The following is a 25,206-nucleotide window of genomic DNA, read 5'->3' as shown; positions in this document are numbered from 1 at the left end:
TGAATATAATAGTGAAGAATTAGCTGTCTTTCCATGTACTTTCATATTTTTCTCTAAAACATAAAAAAAACCCAAGCAAGATCAATACTTTTGTGTGTTCATAGTTGAACATAGTATATACATTGGCATATGGAGAGCATGGAAAAACTTAATTAAGAACTGAAACTCCTCAGTATTATGATCTATCCCTCACCATGGGAAAAAAGAGAAATTTGGAAATATCCATCAGCTCCCCATCTATGCAGATTATATGCAAATGGTCTTAAACTGTAGCACAATTATTAAGATACTGTAAAATCACTCAATAATGTGCCTCCATCCAATAAAGCTTTTGGGTAGGAAATAGAAATAATATGGAAAAAATCAATGTGTATCATTGTCGAACATGACAAATAATTACTTCTCTCAAATGGTCAACTTTGCCGAATATGCAGGGTGCAAAGATAAATGCTGTGGTCGTCTTTTCTTTGGTTTGATGTAGTAGTAGTCACCAAAATTCAGACTCTGGACCCATCCAGATGTAATGCTTCCCACTTCTTAACTTTTGGGATCAGGAATGGACAATGGGATCACATAGTCTCTTCCCTTCTTAAATACAAATCTCCCCCCTCCCAATTCCGCTTAACTGTGGTTTGTTGCATCTATACTGATGTTAATCATGGATAAGCTTATACCCTGGCATTTGAAACTAGTATTTGAACCTGTTTACAAATCCTAGGTTAAAGGTTGTTCTGGAAAGCACTAACAATGGTTAAGGTTGGTACAGATATGAATCATGGTTAAGAGTGGTAGAATTTGCACCTAAGAAAGAGGCTGGCCTGTTCCCGCTTCATCAACCATGGCTGCATCATGGAAAGGGTTTATGTCTGCACCATTATTCTGTGGATTATCCAAATGTGTTTGTCATCTTCTGTAAGTAGGATGGTGCTGATGCCGTTGAGGTCTAAACATTAATTATATTTATCAGTATCTTAAACCTAAGTGAATTCTGATGTAATCCATGATGAATGGTAGGACAGTAGATGAAATACTGAAATTGGCATGCCACATCAATGTATTAAATAGTGGAGTGTGGCAAGTAATAAAACCCTTTTGCTTCTCCCATCTCCCCTTTGAATTTTTGAGATAATTGAGAACTTGGGTAGTTCTCAAATTGAGAAGAACTTGAGTAGTCTTCTTAATTGTGAAATTACTGGATATTGTTAGGTGTGCCACTACTTGCCTCTGTGTATGCAGTAAGAATGATGGTATAAAAATCCCACTAAGCTCTGCTTACAGAAATATAACAGTGGTACACAGTAGTAATCCACTTTTAACAGGTCTTTCAAACATCAACCAATGATAACGGAATTGAAACTTGTCCGCTACTCTACTCCTGAAGTGTGTATTTCAGGGAAGATATTCCTCAGTCTTAACCTACAGAAAATTGGGCATGTATATTTGAATGAAGCGGGTGAGAGAATTAGAAACTTCCAAAGCATACAGTATTCCGTTTTATAAAGACCTTTGCCATAACTAAATGAGAGCTGAAGTACTGCATTTTGCTAAGGTAGTTAAATGGGGAAAATATTCCTTAACTAAGTGAAGATACCCCCCATTGACAAACCCCATAACTTTTAAGGTAACCTTACATGAATGGGTACTTATGAATGGCCCCAATTTGGAGCTTGATACCATGTACCTGCACTCTGTCTTGAGATGTATTAACTGTACATCAATGTAAAAATGTAAAGTTTTATTTCTAGCCTTCAAAGTAAATCACTGTAAATCTATTTTTAGCTAATATATTTCAGTTCTTACTGGCTTAATATTATAGTCCATTGTGCCAGAAAACAAAAGTATGGGGGTTGGATAAAAGGCTGCAGCGCAGCCTGTAGCATTATGGTGAACAGTACCAGAATTGCCCCAAGGTATTGGTATAAATCTATGATGTTATCCTGGTTGTCACTGGGTTCCACCCAATATCATGCAAGTGGACTTCTGCTCATGCAGTGGGACTTCCCCTGCAGCATCACACGAAATCTAATCCAGAGTATCCCCCTAACCTTCTGGAGCAGTGTCCTTACATCTGAAAACAGTTGGATACAACCCATTGTCAGAGATGGTATACTGGCAACTTCCTAAAACCACGATGTACTGGATGGAAACAACAAAATGGATGGAGACAAAAGCCAGCTCACCACGGTTCTAGTCTGAAGCCCTCTTGACATTCAGTACCATATATGCAATCTTAATCATAGTAAGCAAGCTGTCAATGCAAGCATTTATCTATAGGGCACCGATTCTTCACACATTAGCAGACTAAAGATTATTTGGGAGTGGTATCGAAGGCCCTCTGTGCATTTTATCCGGGTAGAATACTTCCCCCAAAACTGCACTACCTCATCTTTCCATGGGTAACTAATGTCATAGAAAGGTAGCTATATGATTTAGCTCCAGGGGCAACTGCATCATGATAATGTGTGAAGTGGGTCTAAGGATACTACAAAACCCTTCTTGCTTTTTACATTTCAGCATAATTTAAATCTGGCTTAATACTTCAGGCTCAATTTGTAACATCATGATGACAATTAAGGTACTTAACTGAAAAATGAAACTTGAATATTACATGTGTTTAATTGTGGAGGTTGTTCACTATCCTTTGGAAAGGAATTAGCTTATCTTGCACCATTATTATTTGCTTTCCAGAAATAAAGGTCACTACTTACTCATATTGCATATAAAGTGTATGCTTTGTATACACCAGAATCTTACCCCCTTCTGCAAACTTGCCCAACCTTTTGGGAGGGCAGGAGAGAGGGAGAACTGAGTATATAGGTTTCTATTTGTCCTGTGTAAATCTTATTTTAAACTCAGAACTCATGTTAAATGCTTCCAATCACACGTTAGAGTTACCTTGTCTTTTTCTGACCCTACCCCCATTCCTCATGTGATGCTTCCCTTCTAGCTGTAGTGCTATTTTTTGTGTAGAGTGTAGCCTGCCTCTGTAAAACAGGAAGGGTAAGAGAAAGTGTCTGTAATCTTATCATATAAACTAAGGATGGATGTTTGCCAAGGGAAGATTAGTATCACAATCCTATTGCTTTTAAAACATGACAAAGAGGAAACAAAGCAGCCCTTTGCAAGGATACACATATAAGCAGTCTTATCTCAACAGCCAGTAACTTCTAAGCATGTAAAATCACCCTGTGTTTCACATTATCTGGCCCTACTACAATGGTTCCTAAACTTTCAGATGTTGGTAATTTTGAAAGCCTTGTTCAGAAGAATTCTCCAGTAATCAAGTGGAACATGGATACTGCAAAGCACGTGAAGTATTTTGATCTAAATTATGTTACAGTAGTTGGGATAGATACCCTAAATCACAATCTTGCTAGTACAGGAGCAAGATGGCATAACAAAGCTATATCTAGTGGAGGAAAATTAGCATTTATGCGATCAAGTTGAAGGGGATACAAGGTACTACCCTCACCCTGACTAAAAATGCTGCACGTAAGATGACCACCTTGAGTTTAAAAAGTAGGATGGAAGAATGGAAGTGGTTGAGTTGCAGATGGTTAGTGTTAAATTCAATAAAGACAAAAGTATTTACTATTTAAATAAATTATTCTGGCTGAAATTGAAACAGAAAATTGAAATAGAAGTAAATATGCTGTATTAGCAAATATTTATGTCTGTGTGTGTCTCTCACACACACACAAACGCGCGTGCGTTATTTTGGGCTGAATTAATAGAAGTATAGCTTCCAAATCCCAGGAAGTACTGTTCACCTCTACTCAGCACTGGTTAGGCCTCATCTGGAGTACTGTGTCCAGTTCTGGGCACCACACTTTAAGAAGGATGCAGACAAGCTGGAGAGGGTTCAAAGGAGGGCAACAAAGATGATCAGGGGACTGGAAACAAAGCCCTATGAAGAGAGACTGAAAGAACTGGGCATGTTTAGCCTTGAGAAGACTGAGGAGAGATATGATAGCGCTCTTCAAGTACTTGAAAGGCTGTCACAGAGATTAAGGCCAGGCTCTATTCTCGATCATCCCAGAGTTCAGGACACGGAATAATGGGCTCAAGTGACAGGAAGCCAGATTCCGGCTGAACATCAGGAAAAACTTCCTGTTAGAGCAATACAACAATGGAACTAATTCCCTAGGTAGGTAGTGGGCTCTCCCACACTGGAGGCATTCAAGATGAAGGTGGACAGCCATCTGCCAGGGATGCTTTGACTTAGATTCCTGCATTGAGCAAGGGGTTGGACTCGATGGTCTTATAGGCCCCTTCCAACCCTACTATTCTATGATTCTACTTAGAATCAAAAGTTGAGGCATAACTGAAGATTTAGAGATTACGGCCTACATTCAACATCACACGAACAGACTTCTGCTCATAGCGTAGCACTTCCCCTAGCTCTCCTCCCCACTGCACTCCCCAAATCTGCTGTGGAAGTGTCCCCAGCCCTCTGAAGCAGAGCTGGGAGAAGTGGGAATCTGTTCCACCACAGCTGTTGGGTCTACTGGTGGACAACCAGCATTGGATACAACCCAGGCTCTGGAGCCTTGTTGACTTGTCTTGCTTTAACACAAAAGCACAAAAAGTGTTTGCTCGATATTTATCCTCTTAAGCTCCTTAAGTAATACCGCTATCATTTATTGGTTCATCATGTGTCTTGCTGCTTCTTTTTAGTCGGTGATAGGCAAACACAAGAAGCATCTTGAGGCAATTTTAACTCTACTAGTGCATTCCCACAGCAAGCCAAGAAGACCTGAAGTGACATTGCCTTATGCTGCTTAAAGCATAAGGTTTCAGTTTTATCATTATTGCCAATTTATTTCACTACTCGAACAGATCTAGTTCAGTAGATAGATCAAAATTGGCTTCTGTTTTAGTTACTATGTTTATTACCTAATTGTACCAATTTTGTATGTATAAAACTTGATGCCAACGATCTCTGTCTTAATTATTTCACTTAATGGTACTTGCCAATACCTGCTAGAATGAAGCAGAGTTGCAAACTTGGTTACATATTTAGAGCAAACTGTATGGTGTTTCCTTCACAAAACATCTATATCCAGTCATCTTTCAATTGCTATACTAGACTGGGCACCTAACCCATACCACACCCAAGAGAACAGATCTACTCAGGAGCTTTCTATGCTCCTAATTCAGTCAAACTAGGAGCACTTTTAACAGCTGGGAGAAAGAAAACAGTTACAATGCAGTACAGGATGACATTACACCACCATAGCTGTGTAGCTAACTGCTAAATTACTAATGCTGCCCCTGTAGAGAGTACGGGCACCACTGTGGGTTAATTTGAAGTCCCGTGGAAATGCAAAGTTGTACATTGAGATTACTACTCTGTTTTTAGCCACAGCCCAAAGGCAGAACATATTCTGCAAAAACAGAGACATGCCACCAAAAACATCCCTCTATTACCTAGGATAACTTACCCTGTGCTGCAAACACGTTTCCCCCCACCTCCTGCCAGTGGGAGTCAAATGAGAGTTTCCCTGCCTCTTCGCCACAACTGGATGTCATAACGCAGGCTGGGAAAATTTGACATGGGGATGCCTACTGCAGAGCTGAATATATTTGCTTAGATGCAGGAAGAAATCCTGTGCAGACTGCTGCTCTCCATCCCCTTATTTCAAAGATTTAATGGACATTTGACAAAAACAAGCAACCTGAGTTCAGACATATTCCTTTACTGACTTTACAGCATAAATGAATTGACAGATACAACTTGAAATGGAAATTGTTCCTTCCTTTTAGGAAAGGAAAACAAGGAAAACATAGCTACAGTTCTTTTCAATCAAGTTTTGACAAAAATCTTGTTCATTTAGTAAGTTTGTACAGTTGTTACGATTGCTTTCACCTGTGAACACAAAGCAAGTTAAAACAAAATTTTGCTCACAAGAATTTGGCAGTATATGAGAAAAGGAGAACAGGGAGTCTAAGTATAGCTGAGAGAACAGCAGAAGCAAGTGCACCAACTCTTCTCTGCTGAAGGAATGAAATGGAGAAAGGAAAGTAGAACTGGAAGTGTTCCTGCCACATGCATGTAATTAATTAAACATTCCTGGAATAAAACCAGCATAAGTGGAAAGTTCAGGCTAATACACCACATAGAGAGCCACAACATAAAGAAGCACCACTGTGTAACCAGAACTGTATCTCAAACGCTCTGCTCTCAGTCACATACTATACATATAGTTACTCAAAAAGAAGATCCTCATCTTTTTCTTCTGCAAGCAAATTGGCTGGTTCACGTTCTTGCTCTCCAGCAGCCTTCCGTAATTCTTGCTGTTTTTCATTCTTCTCTCTCAGTATCTTCTTCTTCTCTTGGATCTTTTTTAATCTGCAGAGCAAGGTGATCCAAGAGATTGCTAATGCTGTTAAATCGCTTATTACTTGGTTCTTTTTCTTTTTTTTTTTTTTACATAGGAAGTGTGACAAGATCATTACCTGGATTTCTCCCCCCCCCCCCCCAAACAACCTGTCACTATGTTTTTGGAAGGGCTAGGATAACTAATTAACCTCCAAGAAAAGGGAGGCTAGCTGGATAGGGATGTAGGAGGTGTTTATCACTCATTCCCTGTAGTAGCCTGGTGTGCTTCATGCCTGCTGTGCACTGGAAGAGGAGGAAACAACTCTTTTATACCATATGGGGGACCCTCTATGTGTGGGTGCTGCATCCACCCACAATGGTCACTGAACTTGTATTGAATTCTCTTGTTACCATGATGGGATGTTGACAGTAATGTGGAAAACAGAAGGAGGCGAGCATCCAAAGAAGATCACGAAGAAGAGAAATGGGTTCTCAGGATGCAAAAATAAATTTATTTTTGCATCCTGAGAACCCATTTCTCTTCTTTGTGATCTAACAGTAATGTGGAGCCTAGTGCGAAGTAGGGTTTCACAAACATTTGTGAAACCCCACTGTTTCACAACATTTTCCACAAAACATTAATATTTTCTCCCTGTGCAAAATGCACCGTTTTTGCTGACTTTTGGAGGTGGGCATGCAAAAGGGTGTTAAAAAGGGTTCATGCGCTCCATACAGCACACAACACCTTTCACCTCAGCACCCCCTTCTACAGTATCTTGTTTGGACTCATTTGCAGCCTTAATTGGCTGCTGCTTTGGCATTTTTTAAAAAATTGGCTTGAACACTTAGTTGCTTCTGCAGTTAATAGCTAAGAATGTGACAACCCCAATCAGCTCTGCCCTGTTTGCCAGGCAATCCTCCACACCATTCTTACTACTAGGACACAGCTGGTTCAACAGGCCTGAAAAGATTCTGCATCTTTTCTGCCAATGCTTTTGTTCCAACACTTGTACAAAACAAGCGTAACACTGACACAAAGCACTGGAATGTTTAAGAGAGCCCATAAGCTGATGTGCCCACTTCATGGCTCACAGGAGAGGATCAAAACAATGTTGTTTTAATGACCTTGGCAAATTTCAGCTCATGCACAATATTTTTCTTTCAAAAGAATGCAGGTCAGTAATCAACACACAAACATACACACATAATATACGTTCTAGACTATGCTAAAAACAGTCTAAATCAAGTAACCGTTTACCCAAAATGGTTGTAACTAGGAGAAGATTGCTTCCGTAGTACAAAATATTTTACACCAAACATACATGTGCTGTATAGCACCTACTTATGCCTTATATACCACTTCACTTAAAGCTTTGGAGCATGTCACAAATGCAAGCTGGCTACTTCTCCACTGACTCTCTACCAATTGTCCCACAATACAGGATCTTGTAGAGGGACAGCAACATGAACCAGGCTGTATGACAACATAGCCTCCAGTGGTCAACAGTGATTCCTAAGACCACAAAGGCTAGGGAAGTGCAAACGAAGTCACAGAAACTGGGGTCATGGCTATACCCATGTGTTTATATTTATTTATTATATTTTTAATCTACCCAATAACAAACATTCTTGGGTACATTATAAAACAACCCAGTTCACACTAGTGTTTCTCCACATGATTGTCCCTGAGGATGCTCAAATAGAATCACTTGCAGAAAAAAAAAAAAAAGCTAAGTCTGAAAGAAAAAGTGTTTATCAAGCCAACCTAGAATCCAGGTACCTTACTGCTATAATAGATTTCTGTGTTTACCTGAAGCAACTCCCATGTCCTAAATAACCAGAATACTAGAATGATGTATAATATGATTTTAAATGCACTTTTTCATATCCTGCATTTGATGTCTACAAACCACACCAAATATTTTTCCAGATTCAATGGGTGAAATCCAATTAAGTTGTTCCACTGACAGAACTACTTCCATCAGTGGAACTGGAAGGGGGATGATCCCCCACAGCCCAACGCATGCCCTGAAAATCTGCTCTGGAGGGCTGCCCTTGGGAGCAGATTTTGGGACAGCTACAGGGGCAGAGGAAAAATCCTATCTCACAAGTGACCATTTGCACAACACTGGATTCTGCCCCAAATGCTCCATTTTTGGATTGGCAAGTCACTTACCGGTAGAACTCCTCTCGCTCCCTTTCATCCAACTCAGTTATGATATAAGAAAGTGTACGTTCAATCCTGGGAATAATCACTATGAGAAAGTGACACGTTATTAGCAGATATGATTATAAACACAATGAGGACAACCATATACAAACCTAGATACCCTAGTGAGTGACAGACACTAAAGAACAGCCCTGCTGGATCAGACCAAAGGCCTTATCTAGTCCAGCATTCTGTTTGTGCAGTGGCCAACCAGATGCATACGGGAAGCCCACAAGAGGACATAAATGCAACAGCACACTCCCATTTGTGTTCCCCAGCAACTGGTATTCAGAGGATACTACTTCTGATAATGGAGGTAATACATAGCCATCATGATGACCAGTAGCCATTGAAAGCCTTATATTTCATAAATTTGCCTAATCCCCTTTTAAAGCTGTCCAGGTTGATGGGCATCACAACACCTTGTGGTAACACCTGTATTTAATTGTAACATACGTTAACACACAAAGATTTTTCTAAGGATCCTACAACTCTGGCACCCTGCTCTTAAACATGTTTACATGGATGTAAGGACTTCACAGCACTAAAATGAAACTCACGGTCTGTGGTGGCCTCCCTGCTAGACTAAGATGTTACACTTAGATGCATAGCAAAACAATCATTTGGTAATTATACTATATGCCCAGATCAATGGCCAGTGTATGACAAGGTAAAGAAAAAGTTAGCTTTTTGCTGTGATAAGTTAATCTGATAGTACAATAGAGCAATATCCAAGCAACTATTTCATCAAAGTCAGGCTATAACAGGCCTTCTACTTCCCCTGAAGTAAAGAAATGCCAAGGGTCATATGATAGTTATAGAAAATTGACCCACCATTTCATCTAAACCAGGGTGGGCAACATGCAACCCCCCACTCTCCAGTGTGGCCCCTACCACGCCATCGAAATTTGGTGGTGCAACAGAAGCAGCAAAAACCCTAGCAATCTGCCACCAGATTTTGGCAGCAAACCACTACCAAGGCTTAAAAGGGATAGATTTAGCTTGAAAACAAGCTAAATTTGTCCTTTTAAGCTTCTGTAGCGGGTTGCTGTCAAAATTTGGGAGCAAAGTATCAAGGGTTTTTTTGCCACTGCACCACCAAATTCTGGCAGCACAGCAGCAGCAGGAATGCAGCAGGTAGCTGGTCTGGGAAATGAAAAGTGGCCCCCGGGCCTCCCAAAGTTGCCCACTCCTGATCTAAACTAACAGGACATATTTCCATAGACATTTGAGATTGGGGGTTTGGTTTAGCCATGGTATCTATGGAGAGAGTATTGAATAGAAAATACACAAACTATAGTGCTTGAAGCATTGTTCAATCTTCCAATCTCAGATTCCCTGCTCAAGAAATAGTTTTCCAGGGCATTATTGGAATGTAAAGCTTGAACGCTGGATTGTATCATGTCCTGAAGTGGTGTAGAAAAAAGGTCGTGTTAGGGAGATTTCATCTGGATTCCTATTCTCCTTCAAGATATTAATATGAAATGGGGTCATGAAAATTCTCTCCATCACTGTGACTCTGAATAGCTTGGTGCATATGGAGCACAATCTATTACCTGATATAGGGTGGGCAGATACCGATTCTACAGTAAGCAGAGAAACATCCCACTGCTTTCCATATTGCCCAAAGCTAAACAACATTGCCTATCTATGCTCAACAGCACTGAAGGATTAGCTTCTTTCACTTACCATGTTCAATAGCATTCACACGCCTGTTTGTTATCTTGATAGCTTCATCCAGGGTAACAAATGAAGTCTATGGAAAGCAAAAAATGGAGTACAAAATGAGGAAATATTTTTGCCAGAGACATGGCAGATTGCCTAGGACTGAGTTCCCAAGAGCCAAAGGCATGTTTACATAAATATTTGAGACTTCCATTGTGATCAAAGATCAAACTGGCTTGGCATGATGCTGATGTGGTCACTCACCAGGCATTTTGCATACAGACTTCCCTAAAGAGAACATTAACTGGCAGCCCAGTCTTCCAAGCTTACTGGTGCAGCTTTTTCTGTACCAGATTGGTACGGGGGGTGGCAGGACACCGAACAGGCTCCCTCACTCCCACCAGCCAAAGTGTTGACTTACAAATCTAAGCTAGAATGGCGTTAGGGTTGGAGGTGGGGAGTGGAATTTGTCTAACTCTGGCACAGGTAAGAGGATCCTATAGCCTAGCCTTCCCTAACCTGGTACCCTCCAGATGTTTTGGAGTACAACTCTCAGAATGCCAGACCATACTGGCTGGGGCTGATGGGAACTGATCCAAACATCTGGAGGGCACCAGGTTGGAGATGGCTGCTATAGCTGATACCAGGTGTAGGCAATCTGGTGCCCTCCAGATGTTTTGGACTACAGGTCCCATAAGCCACAGCCAATGGCTAGAGATTCTGGGAGCTATGTAACTCATAGTTACAATGGCCTGGGAAAGGACTTATTATACAACATGTTTCTATGCGCATAAATGTGAGCACACACTGGTGGACCAGCTAACAGGCAGATTATACAAGTCTACAAGAGAGTTATGAGCTCCTCTCAAAAGAAGTTAGACTCCAGGAGAATCACAATACAAGGTGGAGTCTGTGCAGTTGTCAGCAAACCAGTGTTCTGCAATCTATTTTTCCCTTAACCTAACACCACTTGCTTACACCTGCTGCAGTACCACCGCCAGCTAACCCATACAGCTCAGTCACTGGGTTGGAGAACAGCACACAGCTGCTCTTGCCTTCTGAGGAACAAATGCAGTTGAATGTGTCAGAGGAGGTGCAGATACTAAAAGACCTCACTAAGTAGTAAGATCTTCTTTAAGGATTGTACCAAGTGCACCACTACAAACCTTTGGTTGATGCCCAGTAACATGGTCCTACTGCCTTGGGAGGGCCCCTGCCCTGAAAGGCAGCCTAGAAATATTTTAAATAAATAAATAAATATCCTGTGGACAGTTTTCTTCTTCCACCTACCTGAAGGGAGGCCAGTTCGACAAGCAGCTCTACTGCTTTGGCATAGTTCCTTTTTAGTTTGGCCAGCTGTTCCCCACCTCTGGCTAAACCAGTCAGCTCATAACCTGAAAGAATTCATCCAATACAGTTAGTGGCCTCATCATGGAGCAAAATCAAATTTCAAACATAACAATAAATCACCAGAGAACTTTAATGGAACCTTAGATGAGTGGCTTGCCAACTCTCTCATGCTTGGAACCCTTCTCCCAACAACAACAACAACAACAACAGCAACAACAACAACGATGGGGGGAGGGTTCCAAGCATGAGTTGCCAAGCCACTCTTCTCAAGTTTCCAGTTCTAATAAGAAAAATACAAATACTTATAAAGAGTGTGATCTTGACCTTACTAAAGTAAATAGCAAGACTTCAATTGATTCCCCAAACTTAGGATTGCACCTAAAAGGAAATCAGATGCTCAAGGGATGGTGGGGAAGTCTTGGATATTGTACTGGATTTAGTTTCGGAAGAATGACAAGGAGTCAGGTGTGAACTTGCACTGAGTCATATGCAGTGTCTAGCAGCATATGTACACATTTGGTAAAGTACCTGGCAAATACAATAACATTAGAGTTGGTTCTTATAGCTTTCTGTCTGTGGGATAAAATGGAGATGAGGAGGATAATGTAAGCCACCTTGGGTTCGTTGCAAGTGGAAAAAAGGCAGGATATAAATGCAATAAATACATACATACATAAATATTATAGCTGTACAATGAAGATCAGCACTTTTGCTGCTAACAAAAGTTAGATAATGCACAGTAGCTGTCTTGCACAGTTCATACTTTTCAGCTGTTAAGAATTTTCCTTTCTCTGCTGTGAGAAACTTTCTTTCTTGTCAAGAAATTAAGGCCCCCTTTCTCCTCCTTGGTGAAGGAAGGGAAATGTAGGTGTGTCTTGTGACAGTCTTTAACTCAGTGACACAAGCTCTATAAATTCTGGACAGATTGGCCTGCTACCTGTTCTCACTTGAGAGGGGAAGGCGTGCCACCTACTCAGGAAAACAGCCTCGGGGACGATGCCTGTTGCTTCAAGGGAACCAGGACAACTACAGCTTCAAGCTGAGGGGAATCTGTAAGCTTTTCTTTGATTTTATTATCTGCATCCATTGTCCATCAATAAACTATCATTCTTTCACACAAGTGGACATGAGTCATATTGGTACCTTTGAATCTGTTTGGTGTGGGTCCTGGCTGAATCAGGCCCCAGATTTAAGACAAATATCTTCTATCTACTTTCACATATTAACCTCTCCTCCAGCACCTGAAAACAACCTCATCAGATAAAATTGGACAAACCTTTACAGGAAAGCTGTAAAAAGCCCCATGTTGTCTGTTATATCATTGGGCAATGACAGAAGCGTAAGTTTTCCAGGACGTTCAATTAAACATAGCTTATCGAAGCTAAGCTCACACTAAAGCCTTCTTGAGAGATAAATAAAAAAAGGTTATTCTTACTTACTATCTCCTCCTTCTTGGTAATGTTCAAAAACTGGCAGGGTCACACCTGTAAAAGCCACACAATAGCTTGTGTAAGTAATACATTACATTTCCCAATTTCCATTCCAGCCTCCACCTAGTTCTCTCTTATGGGTCCTGACTATATCCTTTGGGTGCTGAAATTGATGCTCTTTTGACCCAGGGATTGATCCTGGTTTATAAGGAGTGTTAAATCACAGTTCCCTGGTTCAAATGTAACAGGACACCTTGGCTTAAACAAACCAGGAAATCTCCTCTGAAGCCAAGCACATGAGGGGAGCATTTGAGCTCATCACTTGTTCTCGTTCCAACAAACCAGTTTGCTGATTCAGGAATATTACATCTGAACTGTACACTGTGTCTCAAATGTGTTCACTGTATTCAGAAAACTAATTCCACAAACTGATAGCCTAAAATGTTTGCAAAAAACAAATGCATGTTCCTATTACGAAATGTACCAAATATTATCAAGATTTTCCCAGGACTTAAATACACCTATGACATAGTCATAGTATGATTATCTAGGACTGGGATCCCCAACACAGTGCCTGCAGGTAACAGCGTGCCCACAGAGACCTACCAATGCTCTCTGCTTCCCTCACCATGCAGTTATGAGTTATAATGGCTGCTGAGCCCCAGCTTATCTCAGGCCCTCCTAGCATTCTGAATGGCCAACAGAGTCAGGAAAGAAGAAAGGAGTGAAGAGAGAGTTCTAATTAGACACTAGTCGCAGAGAGAAGAAAGAGACCAATCAGAACTGTTCTCGTTCTCTGCTGGTAGTGTCCAATTAAAGCCCTTCTGAGGGAGGATATAGCAAGCAAGTGGCTGTGCCTTGGTAGAAACAGGCAAGGTAGGCAAGGGATGGGGTAAGGAGGAGCCAGGGCCTGAGGAAAGCAAAAAAAACAGGAGCCAAGGCCTGACTGGTGGTGATTCTGGGAGTGAAAGGGTGAACATGCATGTATGGGTGTTGTATTAATTTTAGAGGAATTTGCTTAGAAAATTTGGGGAAATTAAAATTTGTAAAATGGGTGTTTTGTTGGAAAAGAAAATTGGGTTCAAAGGAGTGGCCTTGTGTTTGGGGGCTCAGACCCCAGTTCTGCCTTGCACTCAGGATCTTAGGCAAGTTACTTATCTTTGAGGTTCACTAGTTCACCTTATGTAAAATGAGCTGCAGAAGTTCATATTGTGATTGTTCACACCCCCATAGCAGCAAGTTTGTGCCTCCCTGCCACAGCAGTCATTTTGTGACAGTGCCCATAACACTTTCTTATCATTACAAACGTGCCCATGGGCCCAGAAAGGTTGGGGACCCCTGATCTCACCTGCTACATTGTCTTTCTTGGCTCTGATCTTGACTTGAGCTTTATTCACATTCTGAATCACAGTAGTACTGCAGAAACAAAAGAACTTTCATTTTGAAGTATTATATGCATTTCTCAACAATGTGTGGAAACAACTATCAATCAGTTTGTTTGGTTTCCTGGAGGTTATTATTTATTTTTGTATTGTAGTTTTACAGGTAACAGACAAGCACACCATCTTTAAACCTTACACAGTCAGAAGTTAGTCCCAGTTATGGGGCTTCGTCCCATGGAAATGCACACAAGACACAATATCTTAATAACCTATGAAGAATGGTTCTGATGGTTCACACTCTTGAACTGATGGTTCAAGTTCCTGAAGCATTAAAGATGCAGTGTCACTTTTCTTATCTATGTGTGATAGTTGAGATGATTTATACCTGCAAAATAGGCAGTTAAATTTTAGAGATGCATAGTATTTTTATAGCTTTTCTGAAGCCCCAGCAGTGCTTACTTCTGGCTGCAATATGGTGAACTGTGCTTTTAATAACATTCAAATTAATGACATTACCAAGCCATGCTGATTTCAGATTGTCTGAACATGCTGTGATGCACTGTGACTGACTCACTGTATATTAGTTTAAGGGTAATCAATGGCTCCTGGTATAACATAAAGCCACAAAAATTGGATTGCCTCTTATGCTAGCCAACACCTTTTGGTAATCACAAATTTTACTCCTCTCCCCATAATATTTTTCCTGTCTTCATTTATCTTTGTGAGTCCTCTTGAAATGTATTTTACTTCCTATGGGCTTGCCTTCCTCCTTTTCTTCTTATGGTATCTGCTACAGAATTTTCCTCCCTCCCAAACTCCTCAACAAACGGAAAGCAGGCCATTAATTCATTTCCTAGGAAAGATGGGCAAAATGTCTCACATGACTCCCCTCAACCACACCCTGAGTTTGTGAGCCTTACCTGAAGTCTCCAGCTGTGAACTTTGCCTCAGCAAGTGAAAAAGCAGCTTCTCTCATCACCTCACCCATCAACATCTTGGTCTGCAAATACAACCCCCCAAAAGGTTACAACTTGCTGAACCAACACAGGGGCTACAACTGATAATAGGAATTACATCTAGTGTGGGCCTTTAAAAAAAAAAATGAAGTCCAAAATTCACTCCTGCAAGCTAAACAAATTCCTATTAAAAAAAGGACATACATTAAAACATCCTACCTCAATAATTTTCTTTAGAATCTGCCGGAATCGCAAAGTCAGCGCATCAGATTTTTTCTTCAAGAGGTTGCGACCTGTCTGGGCTCCTTTCAAACGAGCCTTCATGATGGTCTGAGCCCTGCCAAAATCATAAATGGAAGAGATAGAGAAATATCTGTTCATCCTCTCCCTGAGATGATATGGGAAAGGGACAATGTTTCTGAAAAGATACAGTCCTAAAAACAAGACACAGTCTTCTTTCACTCACAGGACTTGAGCATACACTTAGGATACATGAGTGACAGCACAACCCTATGCTTGCTTACTCTAATGTAAGCCCGGCTGTGTTCAATGGAGTATATTCCTGGATAAATGTATATAAGATTACAGCCTTAGCTTGCAATCCTAAACACACTTACAAGAGAGTAAGCCCAATGGAAAATAAGCAAGGATGACAAACTATTTTTATGGGGAGGCTTCTACAACATTCAAAAATGTTGATAGGAGGACTTCAGAACTGGTTTACCACATAATATATGTCACACAGTGACCCAGTTCGTACATAATGGCAGCATATCGTGCGTTAATCAATCAACGATTTGCCACGGCACATGCCGGGTGCATACCATTGCCATTTTGAATATTCAACCTACAACTGGGGATGCTATGTGACATCTGAACCCGGGCACAATAAGTTAATCATGGGTTAAACAACCCACGGTTCACCTAACTACTAATTGTAGATTAATTAACCCATGATTTGCTGCCATTATGTGTGAACCGTAACTACTCATGTATTACTTTTTCTAATCTGGAGATCCATGTTTAAAAAGCTACATACCAGGTAAGGTCTGAATGCAGCATGGATACCTGTGATTGTTTGACACATAGTAGCTACTTGGAAACTGACACAATGGACAGGATTCAATATGACATGAGTAATAACATAAATCATGTTGCGCTAGCATAAGGGGCCTCTAGCACAATGCCAATAGCATTCGTTGGTGGTTTTCCAGGAAATCCCACCACACTGGCTAACATTATTGACATTGTACTAGAGGTCTCTTATACTAGCATAATGTAATTTACGTTAGCACTTGTGTCTTACTGGATATTGTCCAATAAGCAAACACTGTGTCTCTGCTACCACACTTATCCAATCATGAGAACATAAGAAGAGCCATGTTGGATCAAACCAAGGGTCCATCTAGTCCAGCATTCTGATCACACAGTGGCCAACCAGCTGTCCACAGGAAACCCACAAGCAGGACATGAGTGCAACAGCACCTTCCTGCCCATGTTCCCCAGCAACTGGTGTACATAGGCACACTGCCTCTGATACTGGAGGTAGCATATAGCCATCAGGACTAGTAGCCATCAATAGCCCTATCCTCCATGGATTTCTCCAGTCCCCTTTTAAAGCCATCCAAACTGGTGGCCATCACTACATCTTGTGGAAGTGAATTCCATAGTTTAACTATGCGCTGTGTGAAGAAGTACTTACTTTTATCTGTCCTGAACCTCCCACCAATCAGCTTCATGGGATGACCCTGGGTTCTAGTATTTTGAGAGAGGGAGAAAAATGTCTCCCTATCCACTTTCTCCACACTATGCATATTTTGTACACCTCTGTCGTGTCTCCCCTTACTTGCCTTTTTTCTAAACCAAACAATCCCATCTGTTGTGACCTTTCTTTGTAGGGGAGTTGCTCCAGTCCCTTGATCATTTTAGCTGCCCTTTTTCCAACTCTACAACATTCTTTTTAGGTGCAGTAACCAGAACTATATACAGTATTCCAAGTGTGGTCACACCATAGATTTGTAGAAGGGGAATATGATATTGGGAGTTTTGTTTTCGATTCGTTTCCTATTATTTTCAATCACTTTCTTGGCCAGTCACCAATAGCTCAGATCCCATCAGCTTATATGTGAAGTTCGGATATTTTACTCTAATGTGCATCACTTTACACTTGTTTACATTGAACTACATTTGCCATGTTGATGCCCATTCTCTCAATTTGGAGAGCTCTTTGTAATCCCTTTTTGTTTTAACCACCCTAAATAATTTGGTGACAGATCATTTATGAACAAGTTGAAAAGCACTGGTTCAAATATAGATCCTGGTGGGATCCTATTGTTTACATTTCTCCATTGGAAGAATTTACCATTTATTCCTACTTTCTGTTCTTTAACCAGCTAGCAATCTGCACGAGGGCCTCTCCTCTTATTCCATGGCTGCTATGTTTGCTCAGGAGTCTTTGGTGAGGGACTTTGTCAGAAGCCTTTTGGAAATTCAAGCAAATAGTCCACATGTTTACTGAAATTCTCAAGAAACTCTAAAAGGTCAGTGAGACAGGACTTTCCTTTGCAGAAGCCATACTGATTCTTACAGAGCAGGAAGACAACATCGGGTCACCTAGCATCTCCCAATATGCTTGCAATTTTCTGGCTGTGAGTTAACATGTAACTGCCACATGGTGACCAATTGTCTGTACCCGGGCTAGTCATTTACCTGACTCATGAATTTTGTCTCTTGTGTCCACCCACAATTCCCAAGGATCTCCAAGGAAAAATAATTGGAGCCCTAAGGATAAACTAACTTTAAACAGCAAGCACTTGAAATACAGAATGTGATCTCATGTCAACTTCTTAAAAGTGTTAACATGCATCACAGAAAGGACCTCAACTGAAGATCAACTTAAGGAAGAGAACAATTTTTTAAAAAGTCAAAGGTGTGGTTTTTGCATTCTTGTGTTAACTGGCTTGCACCATTACCTTCCTATCTCAGTCCCACTAATTTACTAGTTTGAACAAGATCCAACAAAACTGTATGTGTACATTTAAACATGGTTCTGTTTACTATCAAGAGTGTCACATCATTCAACAAACCTACTAGAAGCGTGTTTGATCTCACAAGATTTATGCCAACTGGAATCTATACTTATAACAAAAGTGGCTAAGAACGGATCGTGTATGTTCACTTACTCCTTCATAGGGCATGAAAACCAAAGTCCTTAATAGGTTTTGTTAATCTAAGCCTAATTATTTCATTCTTCTCTCTGCTGACCGAAGCAAGTCACATTTTTAGTATTAAAGTGTTAATACTTTATTACTACTTTATTAAAATATTAAAGTTTCCCTTTGGAGATTATCTGAAACGATAGGAAGAAATAACCTTGCAAAATATGTGTTGTTCTTATGTTAAGTCATGATGAAACTCCATTACTTAGAAACTTACAAGTTTACTGGACAGATAGTCAGCAAACAGACTATAGCATACAAAGCACTTGAAAGGTCAAGGTTCCAACTGTGAAACAATGGCATTACCACCACATGTGATTTGATATTAGCATGATCAGGCCCAGTATAGAAACATTAGAATGTCACCTACATCTCTGACAGTATCCAATGGTACTCCTACACAGAGTAGACCCACTGAAGTGAATGGGATACTGCCCAATGTGTTCTACTTTTTGTGAATTGTAAAATACTATCACTGGGTGGGCATGTCACATTCAACAAGGCTGCGTAAGTATTCCAAAAGACCAGAGCTAATAATAGCAGCCTGTCTGATCACAATAAGCAAGGGTCCTGTTTTTTATATTCAACAGTCTCCAACATAATTATCTATACAATTAGGAACACTTAGGCTGCAAACCTATACACGCTTACCTAGGAGTAAATCTCACTGAACTTATGGGGGCTTACTTTTGATTAGTCATTCACTGGATTGCACCCTAACATGTATAGAAGGGTTTGGAGTTGATACTCGAATAGCGTAAAGATCCTAAACACCCTAAACCAACTAAAATGAATAAGCGTAGGCACATCTAAATCTGCACAGGATTCAGTTCTCTCTCCAGTACAAAAAATATAAAAATATTTATTCAGTGCCCATGCTATGATACATTCTGAGCATTCAGTTACAGTGACAATCCTGTTCCATAACTGTCAAAGACATCTGACTACATGACAAAGCACTTGCTGTTCTGACCTGGCAATAACTTGGTTTTCACTTCCCCATTTTCTTAAACCTATAGGTCCTGCTTGTCTGAATTGGGGCGGCGGGGGGGGGGGGGAGGACTGAGTCTCAAATGCTAAATACATTTCCATATCTCAAGGCGTGGGCTGGTCCATGAAGTCACGAAGAGTCGGAAGCGACTGACCGAATAAACAACAACAACAATCTCAATCACTCTTCCCATAACTCTTGAGATGTAGATTACTATTACCCCAGTTATGCAGATGTTAAGCAAAAGCTGAAAGACTTGCCCAAAGTCTCCCAGTGACTGCGCTGGGATTGCAACAAGACTGTGTTGTGTGTCACATCCTATACCCCATATACGTTATTTAACCCCGAGTTAAGTAATCCAGAATAACTACTGTTCATTCGACTCTCAACGATCAGGGTCAACCTGCGCGGACGGGGCAGGCAAAAGACCGCCTGACCCATCCTCACTCCGAGCAGCCGCGGAAAGGGAGCGGGCCCGAGCGGCCAGTAGAACAGCGCGACTCACATCCGCGACGGGAAGACCTCGATCCTGTCCTTGCCCGACATGCTGCCAGGGGCGGTCGAGGGAGATCACCGCAGAAAGGCCGAGCGCTGCTCCTTCCCTCGGCGGGGCTCCCGGCTCCGTCACGTGACTCCCCTTGGTTGCCAAGGGCAGCGAGGCCTCCCGTTCCGCTTCCCACCGCTCAGCGCCGCCCCCTGGCTGAGGAGAAGGCGCGGCCTCGCCAAAGACCCGCCTTTCGCGCTATATGACCTCCCCGAACGGTGGAAGTCGCGTTTCTGTACCGAGGGAGAACATAGAGCCAAGCCTATAGATATTAAAAAATAAAACGAATGACAAGTCCGCAGGAATCCTCGGAGAAACGGATTAGAAAGAGCATCGGCTCTGAAGCAGGCAGGGCCGCAGAGAATCTGGCTAGTTGTACGTCATAGGGAGAGAAAAATATTAGCGTACCGCACAAGCTGGACTTCCGGTAAAAATGGAAAGCCTCCACAGGCTCCACAGGTCATGATTCTCTGCGGGCGCAGAGTGGGGTCGTTTCACCCCCTGGATCCTCTGTAATGGAACCCTTCAATAGTTTGCACTGGAAGTTGCAGTGAAAAATCATTGTTGTTGTTGTTGTTCAGTCGTTCAGTCGTGTCCGACTCTTCGTGACCCCATGGACCATAGCACGCCAGGCCTTCCTGTCCTGCGCTCTCTCCCGGAGCGTGCTCAAGTTCATATTCATTGCATCCGTGATGCTATCTAGCCATCTCATCCTCTGCCGTCCCCTTCTCCTTTTGCCTTCAGTCTTTCCCAGCATCAGGGTCTTTTCCAGGGAGTTTTCTCTTCGCATTAGGTGGCCAAAATATTGGAGCTTCAGCTTCATTATCTGTCCTTCCAGTGAGCACTCAGGGTTGATTTCCTTTAGGATGGACTGATTTGACCTCCTTGCAGTCCAGGGGACTCGTAAGAGTCTTCTCCAGCACCACAGTTCGAAAGCATCAATTCTTCGGCGTTCAGCCTTCCTTATAGTCCAGCTCTCACAGCCATACATTACTACTGGGAAAACCATAGCTTTGATTAGACGGACCTTTGTCGGCAAGGTGATGTCTCTGCTTCTTACTATGCTGTCTAGGTTGGCCATAGCTTTCCTCCCAAGGAGCAAGCGTCTTTTAATTTCATGGCTACAGTCACCGTCTGCGGTGATCTTGGAGCCCAAGAAAGTAAAATCTGTCACTGCTTCCATTTCTTCCCCTTCTATATGCCAGGAAGTGATAGGGCCAGATGACATGATCTTAGTTTTTTTAATGTTGAGTTTCAAACCAGCTTTTGCACTCTCCTCTTTCACCCTCAACAAGAGGCTCTTGAGATCCTCTTCGCTTTCTGCCATTAGGGTGGTATCGTCTGCATATCGGAGGTTGTTGATAATTCTCCCGGCAATCTTAATTCCGACCTGTGATTCATCCAACCCGGCATTTCTCATGATGTACTCTGCATATAAGTTAAATAAGCATACCCTTCCAAAAACAAACGCAGCCTTGTTGGCCATAAGAAAAAATCCAAAATCCATATATTGTAATAATACCATTATCAGGCCAACTCAGCGATCACCCCAAAAGATTACAAAATCACATTTTTTGTGATATTTGAGCTGGCCTAATAAAGGCATTATTACACTCTATAGATTTTGAAATAACAGACTTGGATGTGAGACTCACACACACACCGTCAAACTTCTAGAATCTATTTTTTGTTCAAAAACACAAGAGCCATGCTGGATCAGGCAAAGGGTCCATCTAGTCCGGCATTCTGTTGACACAGTGGCCAACCAGCTGCCTGTGGGATGCCCTTGAGTAAGATATGAGTGCAACACTCCTACTCATGTTCCCAGACAGCTGGTGTACATAGGCATACTGCCTCTGATACTGGAGAAAGCATATAGCCATCAGAAGTAGTAGTCGTTGATAGTCTCCTCCTCCAGGAATTTGTTTAATTCCCTTTTAATGCCATCCAGATTGATGGCCATCACTATGTAGTTTAACAATGAGAAGTATCTGCCTTTTATCTGTCCTAAATCTCCCACCAAATCTTCATGGGATGACCCCAGGTTCTAGTATTAAGAGAGAGGGAGAAAAATGACTCCCTATCCACTTTCTCCACACCATGCATAACATTGTACACTTCTATCATGTCCCCTCTTACCCACCTTTTTTCTAAGCTAAACAGTCCCAGGCATCGTAACCTTTCCTCGCAGGGGAGTTGCTCCACCTCCTTGATCATTTTGATTGCCCGTTTCTGCACTTTTTCCAGCTCTACAATATCCTTTTTTAGGTGTGGTGATCAGAGCTGTACACAGCATTCCAAGTGTGGTTGCAATACAGATTAGGGCAGTATGATATTGGTAGTTTTTGCCTTTTTCACAGCAGCCACACACTTGGTCAACATTTTCACTGAGCTTTCCACCACAGCCCCAAGATCTCTTTCTTGGTCAGTCACTGCTAGCTCAGATCCCATCAGCATATACACAAAGTTGGGATATTTTACCCCCAATGTGCATCACTTTACACTTGCTTACGTTGAACCACATTTGCCATTTTGATGCCCATTCTCTCAGTTTGGAGAGCTCTTCACAATCCCTTTTGCTTTAACCACCCTAAATAATTTGGTGACATCAGGATGAGAGGATCAGGGCAGTGGTGAATGCCTCCCTTGAGGAGGGGGTGATGCCATCAGCCCTCAAGGAGGCAGTGATAAGACTGCTCTTAAAGAAGCCCTCCTGGGATCCCCAAGTTTTGAACAACTTTCGCCCATTCTTGAATCTGCCATTTTTGAGCAAGTTCATTGAGCGGCTGGTGGCAATGCAGTTGAAGGCATACTTGGAAGAAGCCGATTATCTAGATCCATTTCAAACGGGCTTCAGGCCTGGGCATGTGACAGAAATGGCCTTGGTTGCTTTGGTGGATGATATGAGGAGGGCTTTGGATAGGGGAGAATGCTCCTTCCTTGTTCTCCTGGACCTTTCAGCGGCTTTTGATACCGTTGACCACAGTATCCTCCTGGGCTGCCTGGACAGGATGGGCACTGGAGACATATTACGGTGGTTCCGCTCCTTCCTCTTCAGCAGGTACCAGAGGGTAGCACTGGGAGAGGAGGTGTCGGACCCGTGGCCGCTCACTTGTGGGGTGCCACAGGGTTTCATCCTCTCCCCGATGCTATTTAACATTTATGTGAAGTCGCTGGGGGCTATCATCAGGAGGTTTGGGGTGCGGTGTCATGACACGCAGCTCTACCTCTCATTCAAATCTTCACCAGGGTTGGCTGTGGAATCCCTGTCTAAATGTCTGGAGAAGGTGAGTGGCTGGATGGGGAGGAATAAGCTGAAGCTGAACCCTGACAAGACCAAGGTACTTTTGGTGGGAGACAAGCGTAGGTTGGGGGATGTTGACCTGGTGTTGACCTGGAATGGGGTACGGCTACCCTTGAAAGACCAGGTCCACAGCCTGGGGGTCATTTTAGACTCCCAGCTGTCCATGGAGGCTCAGGTGTCAGCCGTGAGCCGGACAGCGTTGTACCAACTCCATCTGATATGGAGGCTGTGCCCCTACCTTCCCAACCATCTCCTCCCATCAGTAGTACATGCTCTGGTCTCCTCTCATCTAGACTACTGTAATGCACTCTATGTGGGGTTACCCTTGAAGACGGTTCGGAAGCTGCAGCTGGTGCAGAAAGTGGCGGCTCACCTGATTAAAGGCAGCCGCCAGCGTGATCACATCACTAGGGGGCTGAAAGAGTTGCACTGGTTACCAGTTGTTTTCCAGGCCAAATTCAAGGTGTTGGTTTTGACCTTTAAAACACTACGTGATTCCGGCCCAGCCTATCTCAAGGAGTGCCTCCAGCAACATCAGACAGGCCACTTAACAAGATCGGCCTCGATGGCCTTCTCTCTATCCCATCAGCCAGTTCAGCTAGGCTGGTGAGGACGAGGGAGAGGGCCTTCTCTGTGGTGGCCCCCACTCTGTGGAACTCCCTCCCTAGGGCACTCCGTCATGCCCCCTCTTTAATGAGCTTCCGCCACACACTGAAAACTTGGTTATTCAGGCAGGCATTTGGGGTGGGTTAGGGTATTTTTAAATAATGTTTTAATATATAATTTTACTGTTTTAAATTGTTCTGTTGGGCGATTAAGAAATTTAATAAAGAAAGAAATCAGGAAACCTGGCCAGCTCACTGCTCACTCCTAATTCCAGATCATTTATGAACAAGCTGAAAAGCACTGCTCCCAATACAGATCCTTGTGGGATCCCACCATTTAAATCCCTTCTTTGGGAGAATTTACTGTTTACCTTTTTCCTCTGCTTTCTGTTCTTTAACCAGTTACCAATCTGTAAGAGGACCTCTCCTCTTGTTCCATGACTGCTAGGTTTGCTCAGAATTCTTTGGTGAGGGACTTTGATTTATTAGCTTTCAATTTGTCAATAAGGCAAGAACTTGATCTTTTTGTCACAATTATTTGCCTCAGTTCTTCAGACTCCCTTTCTGAAAACATCAGTTCAGGCACTCAATTCTGCCATGTGGACTACATTGTAGGGTTGTAATTGGGGCTTCTCACAGAGGAAGAGAGCTGCCTATAAAAACAGTAGATACAGCCATGATTTTAGCTTAGTTGTAACTGATCAGCAGCATGCCCTTCCCCCAAATATAAGATGGCAACAAAAATAGGAGTTCCTGATGTTTCTCCCTCAGATCTTATTTCATGTGGAAAATTTTACAGTTTTAAGACATTAAAAATGCATCATGGCTGCATGCAACTCAGTGGGGCACAAGAGCGCTGGATTTAGTGAGAGAGTGGGTGGAAAACCAAACTTACCTCAGCTCCCCCTCTTATCTGCAATTTTAACAGTTGTGGACTACATTGCAGGGTTGTTGTACGCCCTTCTTTCTCTCTTTCAGCCACACAAGCCACATCTGTCGTGTGGGGATAGTTGCCTATATTGGCATTGACACATGCAGGACGATTGTTTAATGCTTGAGATCTCAGCTAAAAAGAGCCCATGACATTCCCGGATTTCTCAGTTTTCTCACAATTCTGCCACGGGGAGGGGGGAAATATGCGTCTACAGAAACCAACAAGTTCCGTTTCCGGACTTCCTCATTTTATACTTTTTCTATATGTGGGAAAGCAATTCAGTCACCGCCTGACAG

General features: G+C 42.2%; 1 protein-coding gene across 2 annotated transcripts; it reads right to left on the bottom strand.

Annotated features, from left to right (window-relative positions):
* Positions 1-5,638: 5,638 nt before the first annotated feature.
* On the bottom strand, positions 5,639-25,086 carry ATP6V1D (ATPase H+ transporting V1 subunit D). Of its 2 annotated transcripts, none has more exons than XM_084848855.1 (9): positions 24,872-25,086; positions 15,534-15,651; positions 15,279-15,358; positions 14,325-14,392; positions 12,986-13,030; positions 11,487-11,590; positions 10,221-10,287; positions 8,499-8,577; positions 5,639-6,352 (listed from the first exon to the last, which is right to left on the bottom strand). In XM_084848855.1, exons 2-9 carry the CDS (start codon positions 15,636-15,638, stop codon positions 6,208-6,210), a joined length of 693 nt encoding a protein of 230 aa, XP_084704981.1. In that variant the 5' UTR covers positions 15,639-15,651; positions 24,872-25,086; the 3' UTR covers positions 5,639-6,207. The 2 variants fall into 2 exon arrangements, with proteins under 2 accessions (XP_084704981.1, XP_084704972.1); XM_084848846.1 differs by lacking the exon at positions 24,872-25,086 and adding an exon at positions 20,029-20,170.
* Between the last annotated feature and the right edge of the window lie 120 nt (positions 25,087-25,206).

Source organism: Heloderma suspectum, chromosome 1 (genome assembly GCF_057233095.1).
Source record: "Heloderma suspectum isolate Gila_16-S chromosome 1, 16-S_ref, whole genome shotgun sequence".
Taxonomy (NCBI): domain Eukaryota; kingdom Metazoa; phylum Chordata; class Lepidosauria; order Squamata; family Helodermatidae; genus Heloderma; species Heloderma suspectum.
This window is presented reverse-complemented; position numbering and strand designations above follow the sequence as displayed.

What these genes read in the sequence shown, in the direction of transcription:
- ATP6V1D (XM_084848846.1), bottom strand. Translation starts at nt 20,069, where the DNA reads ATGTCGGGCAAGGACAGGATCGAGGTCTTCCCGTCGCGGAT. An exon ending in TTCACAGCTGGAGACTTCAG is followed by an intron (nt 14,393 to 15,278) that starts GTAAGGCTCACA and finishes TTGTTTCTGCAG; the next exon opens with TACTACTGTGATTCAGAATG. An exon ending in TGTGAATGCTATTGAACATG is followed by an intron (nt 8,578 to 10,220) that starts GTAAGTGAAAGA and finishes ACTTTCTCATAG; the next exon opens with TGATTATTCCCAGGATTGAA.